At 48.0% G+C, this 26,360-nt stretch overlaps 1 protein-coding gene across 6 annotated transcripts in view; it reads left to right on the top strand.

Annotated features, from left to right (window-relative positions):
• Positions 1-26,360, top strand: part of MGAT5B (alpha-1,6-mannosylglycoprotein 6-beta-N-acetylglucosaminyltransferase B) — a 1,094,162-nt gene that overhangs the window by 293,433 nt on the left and 774,369 nt on the right. For all 6 annotated transcript variants that reach the window (XM_068263667.1, XM_068263670.1, XM_068263672.1 and 3 more), the window contains 2 exons: positions 11,471-11,635; positions 11,731-11,900. In XM_068263667.1, the coding sequence (XP_068119768.1) occupies positions 11,471-11,635; positions 11,731-11,900 (335 nt within the window). The remainder of the gene's footprint in view (positions 1-11,470; positions 11,636-11,730; positions 11,901-26,360) is intronic.

Consider the following 26,360-nt stretch of genomic DNA (forward strand, 5'->3'; position numbering starts at 1 on the left):
GATCTTCTGATACATGTTGATTGAAGATCTCCGCCGCCCCGACGCCACACACGCCGCCTCCGCCGCACTGCTCTCAGCTATACTAAGTATAGCTGAGAGTTGCGTCTATGTGTCTAAACAGACGCATTAGCGCTAGCTGCCGCTGCCCTCCCTGCCTCCCCCCACCTGTCACCCTCACCCATGCTGGCACCCAATGCACCCATGGGTGCCAGCATGGGTGAGGGTGACAGGTGGGGGGAGGCAGGGAGGGCAGCAGCAGCTAGCGCTAATGCGTCTATATAGATCAGTGTTGCCAACTCATCCCTTTAATTACTGACACATCTAAGTTATACAGGTTCTGGGGCTATATGCACATAATCAGTACCTTAACTGCATCTACCTAGCCACAAAACCTGTATAATTTATATGTGTCAGTAATTAAAGGGATGAGTTGGCAACACTGATATAGATGCATAGACGCAACTCTCAGCTATACTAAGTATAGCTGAGAACAAAAAGCATCTTTAAATTTTGGCTCCAAGGCTCCCCATTGGTTCCTTATCGACCAATGGGGATCCTCCTGATCCCCATTGGTCTGTTAAGGAACCAATGGGGACCATTGGAGCTAAAATTTAAAGATGCTTTTTGCTCTTAGCTATACTAAGTATAGCTAAGAGCAGTGAGTGCGGCGGAGGCGGCGTGTGTGGCGTCGGGGCGGCGGAGATCTTCAATCAACATGTAAGTGAAGGTCGCAAGATGGAGGATACTGTCGTGGGACCTAATTGACGTGGGATTTTTTTCTTAAACGTACAGGTAAGTATTTCTGGTTAATTTAGAACATTAAAGGACTTTTCTCGTTGTTGTGTTTTTATTTCATTTAACCCTTTATGGAAATGGGTAAGGGGTACTCCTGCACCCCTATACTCATTTCTCCTGGGAGGGGGGCAGGCATCTGGGTTCCCCTTCTTAAAAGGGACTCCCAGATGCCACCATGAACCCCCCCCCCCCCCCAGGGAGTCGTCGCCCCCACCTCCTCCTGGGGCACCGGAGGTGGGGAAGAGCCCCTTGTCCATGGATTGGACAAGGGCTCCGGGGGGGAGGGGAAGGCTTGGCCGCCCCTCCCCCCCGAAGCCCCCCCATACCATGGACCATGCGGGCTGGTATAGCTCAGGGTGCGAAGCCCCAGTCGGCCGGGGCTCCGCATTCTGGCTATCCCAGCCTGCATGGGAGACAAGGGGTTACAGAGGCTCGGGAGGGGGGACCCCACGTCATTTTTTTCAAAACTTTTCCCACACTCTGAACATAACCCAAAAATTTTAATTTAAAAAAAAAATAAATAAAATTTTTCAATTTTTTTTTTAAATATTGTTTCCCAGTATCTTTTTAACATATCCTGCAAATTTGGTGTTGCTAGGATTTAAGGGGACTTTGCTATTAACTGCTAAAGTCGGCGGAAAAAGTTTCCACGGAAATGTCAGTACGCGATTTAAATAGTTACATTTCCTTTGAAGATTTAAGATCGATTTTCTCAAAAACTATAAGGTCTTTTTGAACAATTTTTTTTCTTCGTGTTCCCACTATTTTTCTTAACATTCCCTACACATTTGGTGTTTCTGGCATTTAAAGGGGCTTTGCTATTAACCGCTAAAGTCGGCGGGCGTTTAATTTTCCCACGGTCAGAAGAAGAATATTCAAAATCGATTTTCTCAAAAACTATAAGGTCTTTTTGAAAAAAAAATTTTTCCTCTTGTTCACAATTTTCTTCTTAACATTCCCTGCAAATTTAGTGTTTTTAGCTTTTAAGGGGGCTTTGCTATTAAACATTAAAGCCGGCGGGCAGATATTTTCAAAACGCCAGCAAAGCAGGGGTTAAAACGATAAATATCGTTCAGGCAGGACCAAAAAAAAAAAAAAAAACAGTTTTAAAACGATAAATTTCGTTCTGCACTATTTTAACCTTTAAAACGATAAATATCGTTTTAAACATATATCGGGCAGAAGGGGGCGCCATTTTTTTGCCGGCGCCATTTTTCACTGGACGTCTGTTTCCCACCGCAGGTCACTGTCTCATGCGGGTATTTGTCTAACAACACGAATGTCAAAGCGGCTGTGCAGCCATGGCCGCGCGCATTCTTTCTCCCGCTTGCGTCTCCAGGAGCTTACTACGCAGGCGCTGTACGAAAAAACTTCACAATGTCACAACGACTGCGCAGCCGTGGCTGTGCACGTCCTCGCTCCTGTCTCCGGGAGCTTACTGTGCATGCACAGTACGAAGTTTTTTCATACAGCGCCTGCGTAGTAAGCTCCTGGAGACGCAAGCGGGAGCAAGGACGCGCACGGCCATGGCTGCACAGCCGCTTTGACCTTTGTCTTGTTAGACAAATACCCGCATGAGACGGTGACCTGCGGTGGAGAACAGAGGATTCGTCAGTGACAGCGCAGGACAGGATATCTGTAGGGGGCTGTTAGAAGCCCCAGGTAAGTGACACTTTTTGTTTTTCCAGACCACCACAGAACCACTTTAATACGTATGTGTACAGCACTGTCATCTGAGGCACTTTACAGAGTACATAGTCATGTTACCAGACCACCACAGAACCATTTTAAAAATATGGTAGGACATTAGACCATAACTAGAAAGTAAAACTAGTGAGAAAAATGTAAAGTACAGAGGGGGAGTGCAAGATGGGAGACAGGGGCTCAAAGCACAACCCCATGACGAATTGCCAGGCACCGATGCTGAATGCTTTTCTTCTGCTAAGTAGCAGAAAAGTGTTTTAACACAAGCTAACATTAGATAAACGAGCTGCCACCAACCATCCACAGAAACTCATCTGAATCATCCCTTCTCCTGCCTCACTGCCTCTGTAGCATCCGCAATGATATCTCCAGTTTAGCTTTGTGTAAGATGTGAGATACAGACATTACTTAAAAAAAAATGTGGATTTCCCAAAAGACAGTCATCATAATTTTCTACAAAGCAGAACATGATTAACTTGATGTAGTGGTGGCCAGCACTGTGTAGGATTGCAGCACACTTCATATACTTTGCGTGACCTAATTCAAAAGACTAGTTAAAAAAAAAATATGCCCCAGCATGAGCATGGTACCTTAGCACACCACTGTGCAAGTTCACATCCCTGCACACTTCTTGCCATCTCTAGTGCTGGATGGAGCACAGGCAGCTTTCCCTCCTCCTGGCTGGCTCCCTCGTGCTGCTGTGTTTGTGTCCGTTAGTGATGGGTCGTTCGCGAACGAGCCGGCTCTAAGAGCCGGCTCCTTGCTGCGAACGACAAGAGCCGGTTCTCAGTTTTGAAAGAGCCGATGCCTCAGCCACCCCACACAGCTCTGATTTGCTGTGTAATAAAGGGCGCTGAGGCCTGCTGGGAGATGTAGTCCTCCTCTTGCAGCTTGTAGGAGTGTATGGGGTGGAGCAGAGCAGTAGCAGGAGGGATTGCCCCAGTCAGAGAAGCAGTCTGGATTTGTCATGGAGACAGGAGCGGGGCTTTTACTCCGATTCTGAGTGATGTCTAGTGATATTTAATGAAGAGCCGATTCAGAGCCATAAGAGCCGGCTCTTTAATGGGAGCCGATTCAGAAGTGCCGATTCTCCGAGAAGAGCCGGAATTCCCATCACTAGTGTCCGTGGAGAGGGGCGGGGGAGGGGCCGCTGCAGATCACGTCTCCCCTGCCAGGTCACAGTGTCATATAACGGCAGGGGAGAGCCAGATAACCTGGACAGGCTACAAGCAGACGCTGCAGCTAATAAGAAGCAAGAAGAGCAGGAGAGTGCTCTCTTTGCTTTCAGCTGCAGCTCTTGACAGACGGGCCTGAACGATGTGCATGAAGCTGTACTGTTGGGATAGAGAACAGTGTGCGCACCTCCCCACCCGCCCCTTGAAGTAGCAAAGAAGTCTCCGCCCTAGTCACCGGCCTCGGGGGCCTGCTCAGAAATCCGGCCCTGACTCTAACTGTAAAGAACCCGTTCCTAAATAAATGGCTAAACCGTTTTTCCTCAATGCGCAGATCATGCCCTCTAGTGCTTTGTGAAGGTCTAGGGACAAAAAGCTCATCCGCCAAGCTTTTATATTGCCCTCTGATATATTTATACATGTTAATTAGATCCCCTCTAAGGCATTTTTTCTCTAGTCTAAATAAACCCAGTTTATCTAACCTTTCTTGGTAAGTGAGACCTTCCATTCCTCATTAGAGATGTCGCGAACCTCCGATTTTCGGTTCGCGAACATAGTTCGCGAACTTCCGCGTAAGGTTTGGTTCGCGGAAAAGTTCGCAAACCGCAATAGACTTCAATGGGGAGGCGAACTTTGAAAAATAGAAAAAATTATGCTGGCTACAAAAGTGATGGAAAACATGTTTCAAGGGGTCTAACACCTGGAGGGGGCATGGCGGAATGGAATACATGCCCAAAGTCTCGGGGAAAAATCTGGATTTGACGCAAAGCAGCGTTTTAGGGCAGAAATCACATTAAATGCTTAATTGCAGGCCTAAAGTGCTTTCAAACATCTTGCATGTGTATACATCAATCAGGGAGTGTAATTAGAGTTCTGCTTCACACTGACACACCAAACTCACTGTGTAACGCACCGCAAACAGCTGTTTGCGTAGTGACGGCCGTGCTGGACTGGTGCGCACCGTGGCGAGAGTGTAGGCCGTGGCGGTTTTCAAGCTCATATGGTCGCCGGGCTGTGGTAGCTCAATGATAGAACAACAGTGACTGTCCAGCTAATCAAATTTGGTCTGACCACAATGAAGCAACGACCTTATTATCTTTTGTGTGCCACCCCCGCCCGAGACACTCAAATAGCCGGCGGTCATTGCTTCATTGTGATACGCAAGCCCCTTCACCGCGGCAGGGTAATGATCACGAAGGGGGATGGGCACACGCACATGCCTTTTGTTTTTTTGTTGAAGCCGCCCGCAGTGCAGCCAGAAAAATTAGGCAGGCATGTACACGCACCAGAAAAATTAGTGTAGCGGCCTCTACAGCGGCCTTAAAATTTCAGGAATCCACCTAGAGTCCTGGACCCTGTTGGTAGTGGCGGAGAAGGCAAGTGGCCTGCAGGCAGATATGCTGTGTGTGGGGACTGACTTAGTTTTCGGTCGTGCAGTAGCCCTCTGTGATCCATGCCTCATTCATTTTGATAAAGGTCAGGTACTGAACACTGTCGTGACTTAGGCGACTTCTCTTCTCACTGACAATGCCACCAGCTGCACTGAAGGTCCTTTCTGACAGGACACTTGCGGCAGGGCAAGAGAGAAATTGGATGGCAAATTGGGACAGCTCTGGCCACAGGTCAAGCCTGAGCAACCAGTAGTCCGAGGGTTCATCGTCGCTGCTCTCAGTGTGTACATCCACACTCAAGGCCAGGTAGTCGGCTACCTGCCGGTCCAGGCGTTGGTGAAGGGTGGATCCGGAAGGACTATGGTGAGGAGTTGGACTAAAGAATGTCTGCATGTCCGACATCACCCTCAGATCGCTGGAGCGTCCTGTCCTTGCCTACGTGGACATGGGAGGAGGAGGATTACTGCCAGTGGTACCTTGATTGCGTTGTGCTGCCACATCACCCTTAAATGCATTGTAAAGCATCATTGACAGCTTGTTCTGCAAGTGCTGCATCCTCTCCACCTTGTGTTGAGTTGGCAATAGGTCCGCCACTTTGTGCCTGTACCGAGGGTCTAGTAGTGTGGCCACCCAGTACAGGTCATTCCCCTTGAGTTTTTTGATACGGGGGTTCCTCAACAGGCTGGACAACATGAAAGAGGCCATCTGCACAAAGCTGGATGCAGACTCTCCATCTCTTCTTACTCTTCCTCAGTGACGGCACGCAACTCCTCTTCCTCCCCCAGCCACGAACAATACCACGGGAACGTGGAGCAGCAGAAGCCCCCTGTGACAGCTGCCGCGGTTGTTCTTCTTCCGCCGCCTCTTTCTCCTCCACAGAAACACCTTCCTCATCATCAGAGTCTGACTTCCCCACACGACTCCTCTTCTTCCTACTCCTCCTCCCTCTGTGCTGCCGCAGATGTTGAGGAAACATCTGGTTCGGATGAAAATCGCTCCCACGACTCCTCCTGCCGTAACTGTTCTCGTTCACCCTTCCTCCACAGCTGTATCCACCACTCTACGCATGGCACGCTCCAGGAAGTAAGCGTAGGGGATCAAGTTGCTGATGGTGCATGCCCTCAGCGCGACTCACCAGTTTGGTCACCTCCTCAAAGGGCTCCATGATCCTGCATGCATTTCGCATCAGTGTCCAGTTGTTGGGCCACAACATCCCCATCTTCCCAGATTGTGTCTTTGTACTGTAATTATACAGGTACTGGGTGACGGCTTTCTCCTGGTCTAGCAGGCGAGAGAACATGAGCAGGGTGGAATTCCAGGGAGTCGGGCTATCGCAAATGAGGCGTCTCACCATCAAGTTGTTTCTTCGCTGAATGTCCGCAAAGCGTGCCATGGCCATGTAAGATCGCCTGAAATGCCCACACAACTTCCTGGCCTGCTTCAGGACGTCCTCTAAGCCTGGGTACTTGGACACAAATCTTTGCACGACCAGACTCAGCACATGTGCCATGCAGGGTACATGTGTCAGCTTTCCCAAATTTAACGCGGAAATGAGATTGCTGCCGTTGTCATACACCACGTTGCCATTGCTCCACCTGTTTGTTAAGAGCAGCCAGGAGAGCTGCTCCAGTGTGACTCTCCGCTTTGAGGCAAGACATCTCTAAGACTGCATGACACCGTCGTACCTGGCATGCAGCATAGGCCCTGATGTGCGGGGCTGTGTAGATGGAGAGGAGATCGCGGTACCAGTCAAGGAGGAGGATGACGACAGCGAAGAGAATGTAGCAGGCGGAGAGGAGGTGGCAGGAGGCCTGCCTGCAAGCAGTGGAGGTGTGACAAGTTGGTCCGCTGCGCAGCCACGTACTCCCTGCTTGCTGCCATCGGTCACCAGGTTGACGCAATAGGCTGTGTACGTAATGTAGCGGCCCTGCCCATGCTTGGCAGACCAGGCATCCGTGGTCAGGTGGACCCTTGACCCAATGCTCTTCGCAATAGATGACACCACTTGCCTCTCAACTGCACGGTACAGTTTGGGTATGGCCTTTTGTGAAAAATAATTGCGGCCTGGTATCTTCCACTGTGGTGTACCAATGGCCACAAACTTACGGAAAGCCTCTGACTCCACCAGCTTGTATGGTAATAGCTGGCGAGCTAATAGTTCCGCCACACCAGCTGTCAGACGCCGGGCAAGAGGGTGACTGGCAGACATTTGCTTCTTACGCTCAAATACTTCCTTTACGGACAGCTGGGTACTGCTGTGGGCAGAGAAGGAACCACTCAAGGGCAGAGTCGGTGTGGAGGAGGGTGGCTGTGAAGGTGCAAGGGAGAAAGCGGCTGAAGAAGATGATGCACCTGAAGGAGGAAGAGGAGAAGGAGGGTGGCTTGTCTTTTGCGTGCTGCTTTTCCTCAGGTGTTCTTGCCATAGCTGGTTGTGCCTTTTCTCCAGGTGCCTTCGTAAGGCACTTGTCCCTACGTGAGAGTTGGCCTTTCCACGGCTCAATTTTTGCTGGCAGAGAGAACAGATGGCTTTGCTCCGATCTGAGACACACATGTTAAAAAATTTCCAAACCGCTGAGCCCGCCCTGGGGTGATGGCGCTACGATGGCATCAGCAGCTGACGTTGAGGGGCATGTTGGCTGAATGTCCATAGCTGGCGATACATGGCGCCGGACACTGCCCCCAGCTGTTTCTGAGGACGAGCTCCCTCTGCTTCTATCATGGAATTGTCTCCTCCTACTCCTCTCTGACTCCCCCTCTGAACTGTCCCCCTGGTCATCTCCTCTACTGGGAACATACGTGACATCCGTATAATCGTCATCATTATCCCAGCTTCGCTTTACTCAGACAACTCCACAACTGCACCAACTTCAGGTGGTTCATCATCCCCCTCCTCACACGTTACGTCCATACTATCGCCACCTAACTCAGATGTATGAGGTAGTGTACCTGCGCCTTCTTCTTGTTGTTGCAATAGTGGCTGTGAATCGGTGATTTCCCCACCACCAAATAACTCCTGCGAAGTGTCAAATGCAGCGGATGTGGTGCTTGTACTAGCGCTGGTGGCACTGGCTGCGGGAGATGAGGTGTTCTGTGTTAAATACGTCCTCACAATTGTGGGAAGTGATGGCACGTGCCTTCTTCTGAGCACTGTATTTTGGGCCAGGTCCGCACGAAATCACAGCAACACCACCTAACACAGACCTGCCGGTGGCAGGTGGCCTTCCTCTGGGTCTGCCTCTACCTCTTCCTCTACCTGGTTTGTCCATTTTGTCCATCTCGGGGGGATGCTAGGTATATGCAGTGAGGTGGGTTTACTAAACAGTAAAGGTAGTTATATGCAGTGAGGTGGGTTCACTGAACAGTAATGGTAGTTATATGCAGTGAGCTAGGTTCACTCAACAGAACAGGTAGTTATATGCAGTGAGGTGGGTTCACTGAACAGTAAAGGTAGTTAGATGCAGTGAGCTGAGTTCACTCAACACAACAGGTAGTTATATGCAGTGATCTGGGTTTACTCAACACAACAGGTAGTTATATGCAGTGAGCGGAGTTCGCTCAACAGTAAAGGTAGTTATATGCAGTGAAGTGGGTTCACTGAACAGTAAAGGTAGTTATATGCAGTGAAGTGGGTTCACTCAACAGTAAAGGTAGTTATATGCAGTGAGGTGGGTTCACTCAACACAACAGGTAGTTATATGCAGTGAGGTGGGTTCACTGAACAATAAAGGTAGTTATATGCAGTGAGGTGAGTTCACTCAACACAACAGGTAGTTCTATGCAGTGATCTGGGTTTACTCAACACAACAGGTAGTTATATGCAGTGAGCTGGGTTCACTCAACACAACAGGTAGTTATATGTAGTGAGGTGGGTTCACTGAACAATAAAGGTAGTTATATGCAGTGAGGTGGGTTCACTCAACAGTAAAGGTAGTTATATGCAGTGAGGTGGGTTCACTCAACACAACAGGTAGTTATATGCAGTGAGGTGGGTTCACTCAACACAACAGGTAGTTGTATGCAGTGAGGTGGGTTCACTCAACACAACAGGTAGTTAGATGCAGTGAGCTGGGTTCACTCAACACAACAGGTAGTTAGATGCAATGAGCTGGGTTCACGCAACACAAAGCTAGGTATATGTAGTGATGAGGTGGGTTAAGTAAACACAACAGGTACTGGGTATATGCAGTACTGGGTAGTACAATGTGCAGCTCCCTGTCAAACACACAGGTAGTCACTGAATGTGCTGGGTTGCTGGCAGTGGCACACACAGTATGAATTAGCAAGCCTATGTCTGCAACAAAAGTGTCAGTTTGACACAAAAAAAAGAAAAAAAAAAACAGGATTAGCTCTGAAAAGAGCTGTTGAGGGGTGCTATAAAAGAAATAATAATCAGCCAGGAGCAAGCTAAGCAGCCAAGAACTTAACTAATCTGTCCCTAGGAAAACAATCTGCAGCAGCTCGCCCTAGTCTGTCTAATAGCAGGCAGACGAGTGACTCTAATGTCCAGCGAGCCGGCCTTATATAAGGGGGGGGTGGGGCTCCAGGGCTTAGTGTAGCCTGAATGGCTACAATGTGCCTGCTGACTGTGATGCAGAGGGTCAAAGTTGACCCTCATAGTGCATTTTGGGGCGAATCGAACTTCCTGCAAAATTTCGCCTGGTCCAGGCGAACGCGAACCACCAAAGTTCGCCTGGAACCGTTCGCCGGCGAATGTTCGCTACACCTCTATTCCTCATATCAATTTTGTGCCCGTCTCTGCACCTGCTCTAAAACTGAAATATCTTTCCTGTAATGTGGTGCCCAGAACTGAATTCCATATTCCAGATGTGGCCTTACTAGAGAGTTAAACAGGGGCAATATTATGCTAGCATCTCGAGTTTTTATTTCCCTTTTAATGCATCCCAAAATGTTTGTAGCTTTAGCTGCAGCAGCTTGGCATTGAATATGATTATTTAACTTGTTGTCAATGAGTACTCCTAAGTCCTTCTCCAAGTTTGATGTCCCCATCTGTATCCTGTTTATTTTGTATGGTGCTAGACCATTGGCACGACCAAAATGCATGACTTTACATTTTTCAACATTGAATTTCATCTGCCATTTGTGTGCCCATATAGCCATCCTATCCAGATCCTGTTGCAATATGTCCCTATCTTCCTGAGAGTTAATGATTCTGCACAATTTTGTATCATCTGCAAAAATAGCAACATTGCTTTCTATTGCATCTACTAGATCATTAATAAATAAATTGAAGAGCACTGGACCCTGTACTACTGACCCCTGTGGGACCCCACTGCTAACAGTCACCCATTTTGAATATGATCCATTGACCACAACTCTTTGTTTTCTGTCCATTAGCCAGTTCCTTGTCCTTACACACAGGCTCTTCCCCAGTCATTGCATCCTCAACTTTTACACCAGACTTTTGTGGGTAACAGTGTCAAAGGCCTCTGCAGAGTCCAAGTCTATCACATTTACAGCATTCCTAATATCCACATTAGCATTCACTACCTCATAAAAGCTGAACATGTTAGTCAAACAGGACCTGTCTTTAGTAAACTCATGCTGATGCTGAGAAATAAGATTATTTTCTTCTATGAAGTCTTGTATAGTATCTCTTAGTAACCCCTCAAATAGTTTGCATACAACTGATGTTCAGTTTACTGATCTATAATTTCCTGGATCTGATTTTTTTGTTCTTCTTAAATAATGGGAAAACGTGGGCTGAGGTGAGGGAGGAGGGGAGTGGCCAATTTGGGGGCCAATGCTCTCTCCTCATGCCGCCACCCATCTTGCCACCCAAAACGGCCCTGGGGCTGCAGCCCCTATTGTTACGCCACTGGTCATATTCATTGTTAGTGAATAGGATCAGCACTGCACAGGAGAGGGATACAGATGCCTTGTGTTGCATAGCAAATGCACAGCCACCTACAGCCACCTGCACTGCATAATGTAAACAAAACCACAGTGCACTAAACTTTTCAAATGACCTGCAAATAGTATGCCTCATTTTCAACATAGCTACTGCACTCGCCTTGCAGTGCTGGGTCCCCAGTTCGAATCACAGACAGGTCAACATCTGCAAGGAGTTTGTATGTTCTCCCTGTGTCTGTGTAGGTTTCCTCCGGGCACTCTGGTTTCCTCCCACATCCCAAAAACATACAGATAAGTTAATTGGCTTCCCCCTAAAATTGGCCCTAGACTATGCTACATGCATGATACATACATAGACATATGACTATGGTAGGGACTAGATTGTGAGCCCTTCTGAGGGACAGTTAGTGACAAGACAATATACTCTGTACAGTGCTGCGTAATACTGTATGTTGGCACTATATAAATACTTAAATGACTGCAGCTTTCCAATTGTCTCACTCTCTTTGTGACTCATTTTGATAATTTTCCTTCTAGGCGGCTTTCCGTACTGAGCTCTCCACCCTTCTGGATCTCATGGGCACTGGCAAGGAGTCTCTTATTTTCATAAAGAAAAGATTAAGGAGGCTAGAAGCTCAGTGGCTGTTAGCTGCTCGAAGATTAGAAGGAAGGACTCAAAGTACACCTAATGAACAGAAACAGGTCTCAATCATTTTCCTTTGTATCAAATTACCGGTCTATGGTAGCATTAAACATTTATACACAGGTTTTACGCTTTCTCCTCCATGCCTTTCCAGATACTGGTCCACATAGGGTTCCTGACTGAAGAGTCTGGTGATGTGTTCAGTCCTAGAGTGCTGAAAGGTGGACCCCTGGGTGAGATGGTGCAGTGGGCAGATATCCTTGCAGCACTGTATGTGTTGGGTCACAGTCTAAAGATAACAGTGTCTGTGAAAGAACTTCAGAGGTAAGGATAACAATCACTATAGTTATTAACCTTTCTACTAGATATGTTATATAGTGTATAGGGATGCTTGAGCATTAGAGATGTCGCGAACATAGAATTTTCTGTTTGTGAACGCGAACTTCCACAAAATGTTTGCGAACAGGCGAATCTGGCGAACTCCCTTAGACTTCAATGGGCATGCAAATTTTACAACCTACGAAGACTGTTTCTGGCCACAAAAGTCATGAAAATGTTGTATCAAGGGGTATAACACCTGGATAGGGGCATGCCAGAGCGGGATCCATGCCAAAAGTCTAACCAAAAATTATGGAGTTGACGCAAAGTTGGGTTTTAAACCCTAATGAGCAGAAATCACATTATGCACAGCTTTGGTTGTCAGTGGGCTGTGGAGTGCCTCACACAGAGAGATACAATAGTACTATTTATTTATTGTATTTATAAAGCGCCAACATATTACGCACTGCTGGACATTAGTTTAGGTTACAGACAATATTTAGGGGTGACATACAGCAAAATGACAATACCTGAATACAAGAAAGACCAGATCATGCAGAGTATGAGTACAAAGTAATGCTTAGTCACTGGAGGGGAGCATGGAGATTAGGCAAGTTAGGTTCACTCAGATGCATAGGTGCACTACTAACTTACTTACACTCCACTCAAAACGAACAGCTGCTCCAATTGTCCCACTCTGGACCCTGTCAGGTCCAGTGACTTTGTAGGACGAGATCCCTACAATTTGATTGGCCCATTAAAGTGAACCTTAAGCCAGGAAAAAAAATGAGTTTTACTCACCTGGGGCTTCTACCAGCCCCTTGCAGCAGTCCTGTGCCCTCGCAGTCACTCACTAATCCTCTGGTCCCCCGCTGCCAGCTAGTTTCGTTTTTGCCGACAGGCCCGTCAGGACTGGCCACGCGTAGCTTTTTCCGCATTCCCGACTGTAATTAGCGCTATTGCAGGCCGCAACACGTACAAAAATACGCGTTGCCGCATATATATATAGATATGCGGCCATGCGTATTTTTGTACGTGTTGCGTCCTGCAATATCGCTAATTACAGTCGGGAATGCAGAAAAAGCTACGCGTGGCCAGTCCTGACGGGCCTGTCGGCAAAAACGAAATTAGCTGGCAGCGGACGACCAGAGGATTAGTGAGTGGCTGTGAGGGCACTGGACTGCTGCAGGGGGCTGGTAGAAGCCCCAGGTGAGTAAAACTCATTTTTTTTCTGGCTTAAGTGTCTCTTTAACCACTTGAGGACCACAGTCTTTCTACCCCTTAAGGACCAGGCACTTTTTTTCCATTCAGACCACTGCAGCTTTCACGGTTTATTGCTCGCTCATACAACCTACCACCTAAATGAATTTTGGCTCCTTTTCTTGTCACTAATACAGCTTTCTTTTGGTGCTATTTGATTGCTCCTGCGATTTTTACTTTTTATTATATTCAGCAAAAAAGACATGAATTTTGGCAAAAAAATGATTTTTTTAACTTTCTGTGCTGACATTTTTCAAATAAAGTAAAATTTCTGTATACATGCAGTGCGAAAAATGTGGACAAACATGTTTTTGATAAAAAAAAAAACCCATTCAGTGTATATTTATTGGTTTGGGTAAAAGTTATAGCGTTTATAAACTATGGTGCAAAAAGTGAATTTTCCCATTTTCAAGCATCTATGACTTTTCTGACCCCCTGTCATGTTTCATGAGGGGCTAGAATTCCAGGATAGTATAAATACCCCCCAAATGACCCCATTTTGGAAAGAAGACATCCCAAAGTATTCACTGACAGGCATAGTGAGTTCATAGAAGATATTATTTTTTGTCACAAGTAAGCGGAAAATGACACTTTATGACAAAAAAAAAAAAAAAAAGGTTTCCATTTCTGCTAACTTGCGACAAAAAAAAATGAAATCTGCCACGGACTCACCATGCCCCTCTCTGAATACCTTGAAGTGTCTACTTTCCAAAATGGGGTCATTTGTGGGGTGTGTTCACTGTCCTGGCATTTTGGGGGGTGCTAAATTGTAAGCACCTCTGTAAAGCCTAAAGGTGCTCATTGGACTTTGGACCCCTTAGCGCAGTTAGGCTGCAAAAAAGTGCCACACATGTGGTATTGCCATACTCAGTAGAAGTACTATAATGTGTTTTGGGGTGTATTTTTACACATACCCATGCTGGGTGGGAGAAATATCTCTGTGAATGACAATGTTTTCATTTTTTTTACACACAATTGTCCATTTACAGAGGGGTTTAGGGCCCCTAAAATGCCAGGGCAGTATAGGAACCCCACTAATGACCCCGTTTTACAAAGAAGACACCCAAAGGTATTCCGTTAGGAGTATGGTGAGTTCATAGAAGATTTTATTTTTTGCCACAAGTTAGCGGAAATTGATTTGAATTGTTTTTCTTCACAAAGTGTCATATTCCGCTAACTTGTGACAAAAAATAAAATCTTCTATGACCTCGCCATACACCTAATGGAATACCTTTGGTTGTCTCCTTTCTAGAATGGGGTCATTTGTGGGGTTCCTATACTGCCCTGGCATTTTAGGGGCCCTGAACCGTGAGGAGTAGTCTTGAAACCAAATGTCGCAAAATGACCTGTGAAATCCTAAAGGTACTCATTGGACTTTGGGCCCCTTAGCGCACTTAGGGTGTAAAAAAGTGCCACACATGTGGTACCGCCGTACTCAGGAGAAGTAGTATAATGTGTTTTGGGGTGTATTTTTACACATACCCATGCTGGGTGGTAGAAATATCTCTGTACATGACAATTGTTTGATTTTTTTTACACACAATTGTCCATTTACAGAGAGATTTCTCCCACCCAGCATGGGTATGTGTAAAAATACACCCCAAAACACATTATACTACTTCTCCTGAGTACGGCGATACCACGTGTGACACTTTTTTTGCAGCCTAGGTGCGCTAAGGGGCCCAACGTCCTATTCACAGGTCATTTTGAGGCATTTGTTTTCTAGACTACTCCTCACGGTTTAGGGCCCCTAAAATGCCAGGGCAGTATAGGAACCCCACAAGTGACCCCATTTTAGAAAGAAGACACCCCAAGGTATTCCATTAGGTGTATGGCGAGGTCATAGAAGATTTTACTTTTAGTCACAAGTTAGTGAAAAATGACACTTTGTGAAAAAAAAAACAATAAAAATCAATTTCCGCTAACTTTTGACAAAAAATAATATATTCTATGAACTCGTCATACACCTAACAGAATACCTTGGGGTGTCTTTTTTCTAAAATGGGGTCACTTGTGGGGTTCCTATACCGCCCTGGCATTTTACAGGCCCAAAACCGTGAGTAGTCTGGAAACCAAATGTCTCAAAATGACTGTTCAGGGGTATAAGCATCTGCAAATTTTGATGACAGGTGGTCTATGAGGGGGCGAATTTTGTGGAACCGGTCATAAGCAGGGTGGCCTTTTAGATGACAGGTTGTATTCGGCCTGATCTGATGGATAGGAGTGCTAGGGGGGTGACAGGAGGTGAATGATGGGTGTCTCAGGGGGTGATTAGAGGGGAAAATAGATGCACTCAATGCACTGGGGAGGTGATCGGAAGGGGGTCTGAGGGGGATCTGAGGGTTTGGCCGAGTGATCAGGAGCCCACACGGGGCAAATTAGGGCCTGATCTGATGGGTAGGTGTGCTAGGGGTGACAGGTAGTGACAGGAGGTGATTGATGGGTGTCTCAAGGTGTGATTAGTGGGGGGAATAGATGCAAGTAATGCAATGGCGAGGTGATCAGGGCTGGGGTCTGAGGGTGTGGGCGGGTGATTGGGTGCCCTAGGGGCAGATAGGGGTCTAATCTGATGGGTAGCAGTGACAGGGGGTGATTGATGGGTAATTAGTGGGTGTTTAGAGGAGAGAACAGATGCAATGCACTTGGGAGGTGATCTGACTGCGGGTCTGCAGGCGATCGGATGGTGTGTGTGGGTGATCAGATTGCCCGCAAGGGGCAGGTTAGGGACTGATTGATGGGTGGCAGTGACAGGGGGTGATTGATGGGTGGCAATGACAGGGGCTGATTGATGGGTGGCAGTGACAGGGGGTGATTGATGGGTGATAGGTGATTGGCAGGTGATTGACAGGTGATCAGTGGGTTATTACAGGGGAGAACAGATGTAATTAATGCACTGGTGAATTGATAAGGGGGGGTCAGAGGGCAATCTGAGCGTGTTGGCGGGTGATTGGGTGCCCGCAAGGGGCAGATTAGGGTCTGATCTGATAGGTAAAAGTGACAGGTGGTGATAGGGGGTGATTGATGGGTAATTAGTGGGTGTTTAGAGGAGAGAATAGATGTAAACAATGGATTTGGGAGGTGATCTGATGTCGGATCTGCGGGCGATCTATTGGTGTGGGTGGGTGATCAGATTGCCCGCAAGGGGCAGGTTAGGGGCTGATTGATGGGTGGCAGTGACAGGGGGTGACAGGGGGTGATTTATGGGTGATAGGTGATTGGCAGGTGATTGACAGGTGATCAGTGGGTTATTACAGGGAAGAACAGATGGAATTAATGCACTGGCGAATTGATAAGGGGGGGGGGGGTCTGAGGGCAATCTGAGCGTGTGGGCGGGTGATTGGGTGCACGCAAGGGGCAGATTAGGGTCTGATCTGATAGGTAACAGTGACAGGTGGTGATAGGGGGTGATTGATGGGTGATTAGTGGGTGTTTAGAGGAGAGAATAGATGTAAACAATGGATTTGGGAGGTGATCTGATGTCGGATCTGCGGGCGATCTATTGGTGTGGGTGAGTGATCAGATTGCCCGCAAGGGGCAGGTTAGGGGCTGATTGATGGGTGGCAGTGACAGGGGGTGACAGGGGGTGATTGATGGGTGATAGGTGATTGACAGGTGATCAGTGGGTTATTACAGGGAAGAACAGATGTAATTAATGCACTGGCGAATTGATAAGGGGGGGTCAGAGGGCAATCTGAGCGTGTTGGCGGGTGATTGGGTGCCCGCAAGGGGCAGATTAGGGTCTGATCTGATAGGTAAAAGTGACAGGTGGTGATAGGGGGTGATTGATGGGTGATTGATGGGTAATTAGTGGGTGTTTAGAGGAGAGAATAGATGTAAACAATGGATTTGGGAGGTGATCTGATATCGGATCTGCGGGCGATCTATTGGTGTGGGTGGGTGATCAGATTGCCCGCAAGGGGCAGGTTAGGGGCCGATTGTTGGGTGGCAGTGACAGGGGGTGATTGATGGGTGATTGATGGGTGATTGATGGGTGATTGACAGGTGATTGACAGGTTATCAGGGGGGATAGATGCATACAGTACACAGGGGGGGGGGGGGGGGGGTCTGGGGGGGGGTCCCGGGGAGAATCTGAGGGGTGGGGGGGTGATCAGGAGGGGGCAGGGGGCAGGGGGGGGATAAAAAAAAAATAGCGTTGACAGATAGTGACAGGGAGTGATTGATGGGTTATTAGGGGGGTGATTGGGTGCAAACAGGGGTCTGGGGGGTGGGCAGGGGGGGGTCTGAGGGGTGCTGTGGGCGATCAGTGGGCGGGGGGGGCAGATCAGTGTGTTTGGGTGCAGACTAGGGTGGCTGCAGCCTGCCCTGGTGGTCCCTCGGACACTGGGACCACCAGGGCAGGAGGCAGCCTGTATAATACACTTTGTATACATTACAAAGTGTATTATACACTTTGTAGCGGCGATCGTGGGGTTAACATCCCGCCGGCGCTTCCGTATGGCCGGCGGGATGTTACGGCGGGTGGGCGGAGCCAGTTGCCGGGGGAAGCGCGCGTCATCAATGACGCGATCGCTCCCCCGGCATAGGAAAAGGACGCAACGCCCTAAGGCGTATTGCGGTCCTTAAGGCATCCACTTTGCCGCCGCCCATGGGCTGTGGGCGGTCGGCAAGTGGTTAAGCTGCCTGTCACTTGACAGGCAGCCTATTGGACCAAAGTGCTGTCAGCTAGCTAATTGGACAAGCTTTTAGTCAGTATTTCTCCTGTCTGGCTCTCAGGGAAATTGCTGATGTTGCTGAAACCCAAGAGAAGCTGAAGACGCTTCCCGGAGGATCAACTGTATATACCTCACCATGGCAACAGGGACATGAGCCCTCTGCTGGGCAAGCACACTGTGCCAGTTTGAAACATATAGTATGGCTCTCACAGAATTGCATTTTATAATATGTGGTGTTTATGGTTCTCTCAGCCAAAAAGGTTCCTGACCCCTGGTATAGAGTTGCATAACGGTTAGCTCCGTCCACATCCTGCCGACTACTTTTCCCCAAAAATCCCCAAATTTGCAGCGACATTGTGCCCCAACCCGTCAATCCTCCCATCAAAAAATGGGAGAGGTCTTTAAATAATCAGCACCAGGTGTCAAATTTCTTAGGTACGCCACTGCCCATCAGATTTATTTACGTTACATATTTTACAAAATTCTACAACATAAATAGACTTTAAATTAGTCATAAGTAACCCGAAGCTATAAACTAAAACTATTTGAGTTTTCAGATCAAACTTTTATGTCAGACCCCATTTAAAAAGAAACTAGTAACCATACTATGCCAGAAAAAACAACATATGTAAGCAGATAAATACTTGCTCTACTTACATAACAGATGTATTGCACTGTCCACATTTTGATTTCAGTGAATTTTATATAGTAAATAAAGAGAATTCTGTTCCTGTCAGGGTCCAGCTTGGACATAACTCCCAACTTTTTAAGATGAGAAAGAGGGACACTTAAGCCACACCTCTGCCATACCTCGATCACGGGTACCATAAAGATTTCATAAGAAAAATATGATGTTTTATAATTCAAACCTCACTGATCCTTTCTATCCTGGTTAATTTCCCTTCATATTGACATTTTAAAATTAGTAATCTATCAATTTAAAGGATGGGAATACAGTTTAGAGTCAATCAAACACATTTTTTAGTAGATAAATATATATATTTACATTGAAAGATGGACAAAGTCCTGAAAGAGGGACAAATAAGGAGTAAAGAGGGACAGAAGGACAGGGCTCCTAAAGAGGGACTGTCCCTCCAAAAGAGGGACAGTTGGGAGCTATGAATTCTTGGCTCCCACAAGCTAAAGCCAATCCTGATGTCATTTCCTCCCTTACACCCGCATCCCGCCTCGACATCCCCTCTCCTCCCCGCAGAATTAGAGAGCACAGAGGGGAGAAATAAAGGCAGCGCACACAGACTCACCTACTCATGGTTCCAGGTGCTGGAGTTCCCGTCTGTACTCTCTTCACCTACTGCGGGGAAGGGGGAATGCAATGGTAATGCAGAGAGGAGGAGAGATGTGGGTGGAACGGGAGGGCGAAGGTGGCTAACCAATAGAGAAGGCCCGAACAGTTTGCTGGCGAATTTGTTCGCGTGAACAACGGGGGTTCGCATTGAAACAGGAACACATAGCGAGTTCGACCCACCCCTTATACTACATCATTGGGCTAAACTTTGTGCCTCTACATCACAGTCAGCAGACACAAGGCAGCCAATCAGGCTGCACTCCCTTCTGGACCCTCGCCCCCCCCCCCCCCCCCCCCATATAAAAGGCAGCAGCGTTGGCCATTTTCTCACTCTGTCTGCTGCCTGCTTTAGTGAGAGAAGGGAGAGGTTGCTGAAGAGATAGGGAAAGCGTTTGTAAAAAGGAGGTCTTTTTAGCTTGCTCCTTGCTGATATTTGTTGCTGAAAAGCACCACAAAAAAAGCTCTTTTAAGAGCTAATGTTCTTTTGATTTGTTTTTTGTTTTTGTGTGTGCCACTGACACTGCATATACAGCCTTGTCTGTTGCAGTTGGCCCTGGCTAATTGCTATACTGTGCCAGGCCCAGCACAGTCAGTGTATACCTTTCACTGCATCTGTGTGACTGCACATTGTATTATACCAGCAGTCAGTGTATACATTTCACTGCATCTGTGTGACTGCACATTGTATTATACCAGCAGTCAGTGTATAGCTTTCACTGCATCTGAGTGACTGCACATTGTATTATACCAGCAGTCAGTGTATACCTTTGACTGCAACTGTGTGACTGCACATTGTATTATAATACCAGTCAGTGCATACCTTTCACTGCATCTGTTTGACAGCACATTGTATTATACCAGCAGTCAGTGTAAACATTTCGCTGCATGTGTGTGGCTGCACATTGTATTATACCAGCAGTCAGTGTATACCTTTCACTACATCTGTGTGACTGCACATTGTATTATAATACCAGTCAGTGCATACCTTTCACTGCATCTGTGTGACTGCACATTGTATTATAATACCAGTCAGTGCATACCTTTCACTGCATCTGTTTGACTGCACATTGTATTATACCAGCAGTCAGTGTATACCTTTCACTGCATCTGTGTGACTGCACATTGTATTATACCAGCAGTCAGTACCTTTCACTACATCTGTGTGACTGCACATTGTATTATACCAGCAGTCAGTGCATATCTTTCAAAACAACAGGCAGAGGCAGGGCCAGAGGCAGGCCACCTGGCAGGTCTGTTCGAGGTCGTGCTGAAGTGATTCTGTGCGGCCTTCGACCAAAGTACAGTTGTCAGAAGGCACGTGCCATCAACTCCCAAGATTGTCAGGACATAGTTGACTATTTAACACAGAACACCTCATCTTCCTCAGCTTCTGCACGGAACCGTGACATATCTTCCTCCTCCTGCTTTGATTCTGGCACCCCACTTAACACTCAGCAAGCAGCCACTAGCGCTACTACTAGCACCACATCCGCTCCATTTGACAGTTCGCAGGAGTTATTTGGTGGGGAAATAACTGATTCACAGCCATTATTGTTACAAGATGAAGGCACTAAGCATGTTACACCACCTCATATGTCTGAGTTAGGCATCAGTATGGATGTAAGGTGTGAGGATGATGAAGTACCTGCTGTTGGTGCAGTTTTGGAGGTGTCTGATACAAGCGAAGCTGTGGAGGATGATGATGATGATGATGATACTGCCATGGATGTCACGTGGGTTCCCAGTAGATGAGACGGGGGGACAGGTCAGAGAGGGAGTCAGAGAGGAGTAGGAGGAGACAAGTTGCTGAAAGAAGAAGGGGGAGCTCATAGTCAGAAACAGCTTGTGGCAGTGTCCGGTGGCATGTATCGCCACCTAGGGACAGCCAGCCAACATGCCCTTCAAGGTCAGCTGCTGCCGCCACCACCAAAGTGCCATCATCCCAGGGTTCATCGGTGTGGACATTTTTTTGTGTGTCTGCCTCAGATGACAGCGATGCCATCTGTACTCAGTTGGCTGATGGTGTAATGGTTAAGGGCTCTGCCTCTGACACAGGAGACCAGGGTTCGAATCTCGGCTCTGCCTGTTCAGTAAGCCAGCACCTATTCAGTAGGAGACCTTTGGCAAGTCTCCCTAACACTGCTACTGCCTATAGAGCGCGCCCTAGTGGCTGCAGCTATGGCGCTTTGAGTCCGCAAGGAGAAAAGCGCAATATAAATGTTATTTGTCTTGTCTTGTCTTGTCTTGTCTACTCTCTGCCACCAAAAATTGAGTTGTGCAAAGACCAAGACCCTCGTAGGGACAACTTCCTTACGAAGGCACATGATGGAAAAAGCACAAACTGCAATGGGATGACCACCTGAGGGAAAAGCAGCACACAAATGCAGAGCCACCCTCCGCCTCCTCTTCCTCCTTCAGGTGCAGCATCTTCAGCCGCTTTATCCCTTGCACCTTCACAGCCACCCTCCTCCACTCCGCCTCTCACCTTGAGCGGTTCCTGCTCCTCTGCCCACAGCAGCCAGGTGGAAATCTTTGAGCGGAAGAAAGCAATGTCTGCCAGTCACCACCTTGCACGGCGCCTGACAGCTGGGCGGAACTGTTAGCTCGCCCGCTGCTACCATACCAGCTGGTGAACTCTGAGGCCTTTCGAAAATTTGTGGCGATTGGGACATCGCAGTGGAAGATACCAGGCCACAATTATTTTTCTAAAAAGGCGATACCCAAACTGTACCGTAAAGTTGAAAGGCAAGTGGTGTCATCTCTGGCACACAGTGTTGGGTCAAGGGTCCATCCGACCACGGATGTTTTGTCTGCAAAGGACGTTCAGGGCAGGTACATTACTTATACAGCACAATGGGTCAACCTGGTAACCGCTGGCAAGCAGGGAGTACGTGGCTGTGCAGTTGACCTAGTTGTGACACCTCCACGGCTTGCAGGCAGGCCTGCTGCCACCTCCTCTCCTTCTCCTCCTACTCCTCCCACTACATCCTCTTCACTGTCATCGTCGTCCTCAGCTGAGTGGCAGTGCCACTCTACTGGTGCTGCGATCTCCTGTCCAACTACACACCCCCAGCTCCCCAGGCCCTATGCTGCATGCCAGGTACGACAGTGTCACGCCATCTTGGACATGTCTTGCCTCAAAGCCGAGAGTCATACTGGAGCAGCTCTCCTGGCTGCCCTGAACAAACAGGTGGATCAGTGGCTGACCCTGCCTGCACCAACTGGAGATCGGCAACGGGGTGTGTGACAACGGCAGCAATCTCATTTCGGATTTGATTTTGGGAAAGTTGACACATGTACCCTGCATGCCACATGTGCTGAATCTAATAATCCAAAGATTTGTGTGTAAGTACCCAGGCTTACAGGAGGTCCTGAAGCAGTCCAGGAAGGTGTGTGGGCATTTCAGGCATTCCTACACGGCCATGGCTCACTTGGCCGATATTAGGCAGAGAAACAACTTGCCGGTGAGGTGCTTGATTTGGGATAGCCCAACTCGTTGGAATTCAACACTCCTCATGTTTGACCGCCTGCTAGGCTGCTATAACAGGAGAAAGCCATCAACGACTATTTGTACAGCTACGCTCAAAGATCATGCTCTGGGGAGCTGGGCATTTTCTGGCCGAAGTACTGGACACTCATGTGTAATGCCTGCAGGCTCATGCATCCGTTTGAGGAGGTGACAAACCTGATGAGTTGCAGTGAAGGCATCATCAGCGACTTGATCCCATATGCTTTCTTCCTGGAGCGTGCCTGTGATGAATAGCGGAATCGCGTGCGCTGCAAGACAGGCTCTTTATACCAATAGGAGGAAGATCAGCTGATCAGGGCGGTCAGCTGACTCCTGCTCAGCTAGTGATTGGTTGATGGGAGCTGGGCGGCGCTGGAGAGCGCTCCACTATATATATCTCTTGCTGTTCAGTTGCTGGTTGTCTGGCGTTGCGAATGCCTATGTGTTAGCACTCAGACCTAGTCAGATCTTTCAGTGTGGTGGAACCAGGAGGACCTGGGAATCCACACTTAGCCCGCTTACTGTATATTATCTGTGTTCTTCTCTAGTATAGTTCCAGGGTGTTGAGATCACCGCCCTCACACCCCAGACTAGAAATACTGTATATCATCTGTGTTATTCTCTAGTATAGTTCCAGGGTGTTGAGATCACGGCCCTCACACCCCAGACTAGGAATACTGTATATCATCTGTGTTATTCTCTAGTATAGTTCCAGGGTGTTGAGATCACGGCCCTCACACCCCAGACTAGGAATACTGTATATCATCTGTGTTATACATCAGACTAGTTCCAGGGTGTAGAGACCACAGACCTCACACCCAGACTAGGCATTGTTTGATATCTGTTATGACGTATTGCTTTCCTGACCACTCCTCTGATCTCTGATTCGGTACCTTGCACTTCTGATATTCGGAGCCTTATCCCAGCCGCGGAGAGCAGCGGTCCACGAGGAAGCTACTTTAGCGAAACAATTGTCGACCAGACAGGTCTCTGTGGGTGGTATTATCCGATGGAATGGTGATGTATTGCGATTGGATACATTCTATTGTACAGTATTGTCCTTCACATTGCAAACCTTGCCAATAAATGTGGCAGTTCAATATCAGCTGGTGCCCATGTGAGGACATTTTTTTTGTTGACAACTTCTGATATTCCGTTGCCAAACCCTGCTTGTCTTGGATACCGAATCAGCTTCCTGTTTTTGTACTTTATCTGTCAGTGTGTTGCCGACCCGGCCTGCCCGACCTTTCTGGGTGTCACCCACCCCTTGGGTGCTCAACCTTCCTGCAGGGGCCCTCTGCTTCTCAGAGGGGGCACTGCTGCAAAACCAGTCAGGGTCTCCTTCTCCTGGAGTCCTTGACTGCAGTAGAGTCTGTCTCTACTTATTGGACCACCTGCTACCCCGGTGGTCCAATTTCTACTGTTACACCAAACACTCACACACTCAGGTGTCTAGAGGTTAGACATATCTGATTATTGGCGATACTGCAGATCCTCAATAATCAGGTATATCTGTATTCTCGGGGATACTGCAGATCGCCAAGAATCAGATTCTCTCTCTGGTTGCTGACACCTATCGTTACAGTGCCGTGCGTAGAGTGGTGGATCAAGCTGTAGAGGAGTGTGAACAGGAAGAGGAGGAAGAGTTGTTGGAAACATCACGACCAGAAACAGATTTGTCATCAACACCTGCGGCAGCGCAGAGGAGGAGGGAGGAGGAGGAGTTGTCTGGGGAAGAGGAGTCAGATGAGGAAGGTGGGTTTTTTGAGGAGGAGGCGAAAGAACAACTGCAGCAGGTGTCGCAGGGGGTTTGTGCTGCTCACCTTTGTCGTGGTATTGTTTGTGCCTGGGGTGAGGAGAAGAACTTAACTGACATCACTGAGGAAGAGCAAGAGGAGATAGATAGTAGGTCGGCATCCGACTTTGTGCAGATGGGGTCTTTCATGCTGTCCAGCCTTTTGAGGGACCCCCGTATAAAACAACTCAAGGGGAATGACCTGTACTGGGTGGCAACGCTACTAGACCCTCGGTATAAGCACAAAGTGGCGGAGATGTTACCAAATCACCAGAAGGCAGAAAGGATGCAGCACTTGCACAACAAGCTGGCAAGTATGCTTTACAGTGCGTTTAAGTGTGATGTCACATGTCCACGCAAGCAAGGACAGGGCGCTCTAGCGATCTCATGGTGATGTCAGGCATTCCGAATCCACCCTCCACCAATGCCTCGACTGGCCGGTAGACGATTACCTGGCCTTAAGTGCAGATATAGACACACTGAGCAGCGATGAACCCCTGGACTGCTGAGTGCGCAGGCTTGACCTGTGGCCAGAGCTGTCACAATTTGCCATCCAACTTCTGGCTTGCCCTGCCTCAAGCGTCCTCTCAGAAAGGACCTTCAGCGCAGCTGGAGGCATTGTCAGTGATAAGAGAAGTCGCCTAGGTCAAAAAAGTGTTCAGTACCTCACCTTTATCAAAATGAATGAGGCATGGATCCCGGAGGGGTACTGCCCGCCCGAAGACTAAGTCAGTCCCCACACACAGCATCTCGGCCTGCTCGCCGTGTGACTGCCTGCCCAAAGATTAAGTCAGTCCCCACACAGCATCTCTGCCTGCCTGCCTGCCAGCCGCTGCTGCCTGCCCCAAAACTAAGTTGCTCCCCACACAGCATCTCTGCCTGCAGGCCGCTTGACTGCCTTCTCTGCCACCACCAACAGGGTCCAGGACGCCAGGTGGACCTCCTGAATTTTTATGGCCGCTAACAAAAAGAATGATGTTTCTGGTGAAATGCCTAATTTTTCTGGCTGCACTACGGCTGCAACAACAAAACAAAAGGCATGTACTTGTGTCAATTCCCCTCCGTGATCATTACCTTGCCGCGGTGAAGGGGCTTGCGTATCACAATGAAGCAATGACAGCCAGCTATATGAGTGTGTTGGGGGGCACACCCAAGATAATAAGGTCATTGTTTCATTGTGGACAGACCAAATTCGATTAGCTGGACAGTCTCTGTTGTTCTGTCATTGAGCTACCTCAGCCCGACCATATGGGCTTGAAAACCGCCATTGCCTGCACTCTCGCCATCATGCGCACCAGTCCAGCATGGCCATCACTATACAAACAGCTGTTTGCAGTGCGTTTCACAGTGAGTTTGGTATGTCAGTGTGAATCAGTACACTACCTGCTAATCCATGTCTACACATGCAAGATGTTTTCAAGCTCTTTATGCCTCCAATTTAGGAATGCAATGTGATTTCTGCCCTTAAAACCCTGCTTTGCGTCAAATCCATAGATTTCCCTGGGACTTTTGGCGTGTATCCCACTCCGCCATGCCCCCCTCCAGGTGTTAGACCCCTTGAAACATCTTTTCCATTACTTTTGTGGACAGAAAAAGTGTTTGCAGTTTTTCAAGTTCGCCTGCCCATTGAAGTCTATTGCAGTTCACGTGAACTCGAACTTTTGCAGAAGTTCGCGTTCGAGGTTCGCAAACCGAAAATTTGAGGTTCTAGCCATCTCTACTAACCAATAAAATTAAGGAGGCAATGAGAAGGAGGGGGAAAAAGAGTAGAAAGGAAGGAAGAAATAATAGGAAAAAAGCCCAGCATCATTATCTCGCCGTAGGCGATGGCGAGGAAAGGGCCAGGGCTCATGAGATATGTAATTCTGCAGCACAGAAAAGCAGAATTAGATTTGAATGTTTGGAATACAGGGTCATAATCTTT

The sequence above is a fragment of the Hyperolius riggenbachi genome, chromosome 12, assembly GCF_040937935.1.
Source record: "Hyperolius riggenbachi isolate aHypRig1 chromosome 12, aHypRig1.pri, whole genome shotgun sequence".
Classification (NCBI taxonomy): Eukaryota; Metazoa; Chordata; class Amphibia; order Anura; family Hyperoliidae; genus Hyperolius; species Hyperolius riggenbachi.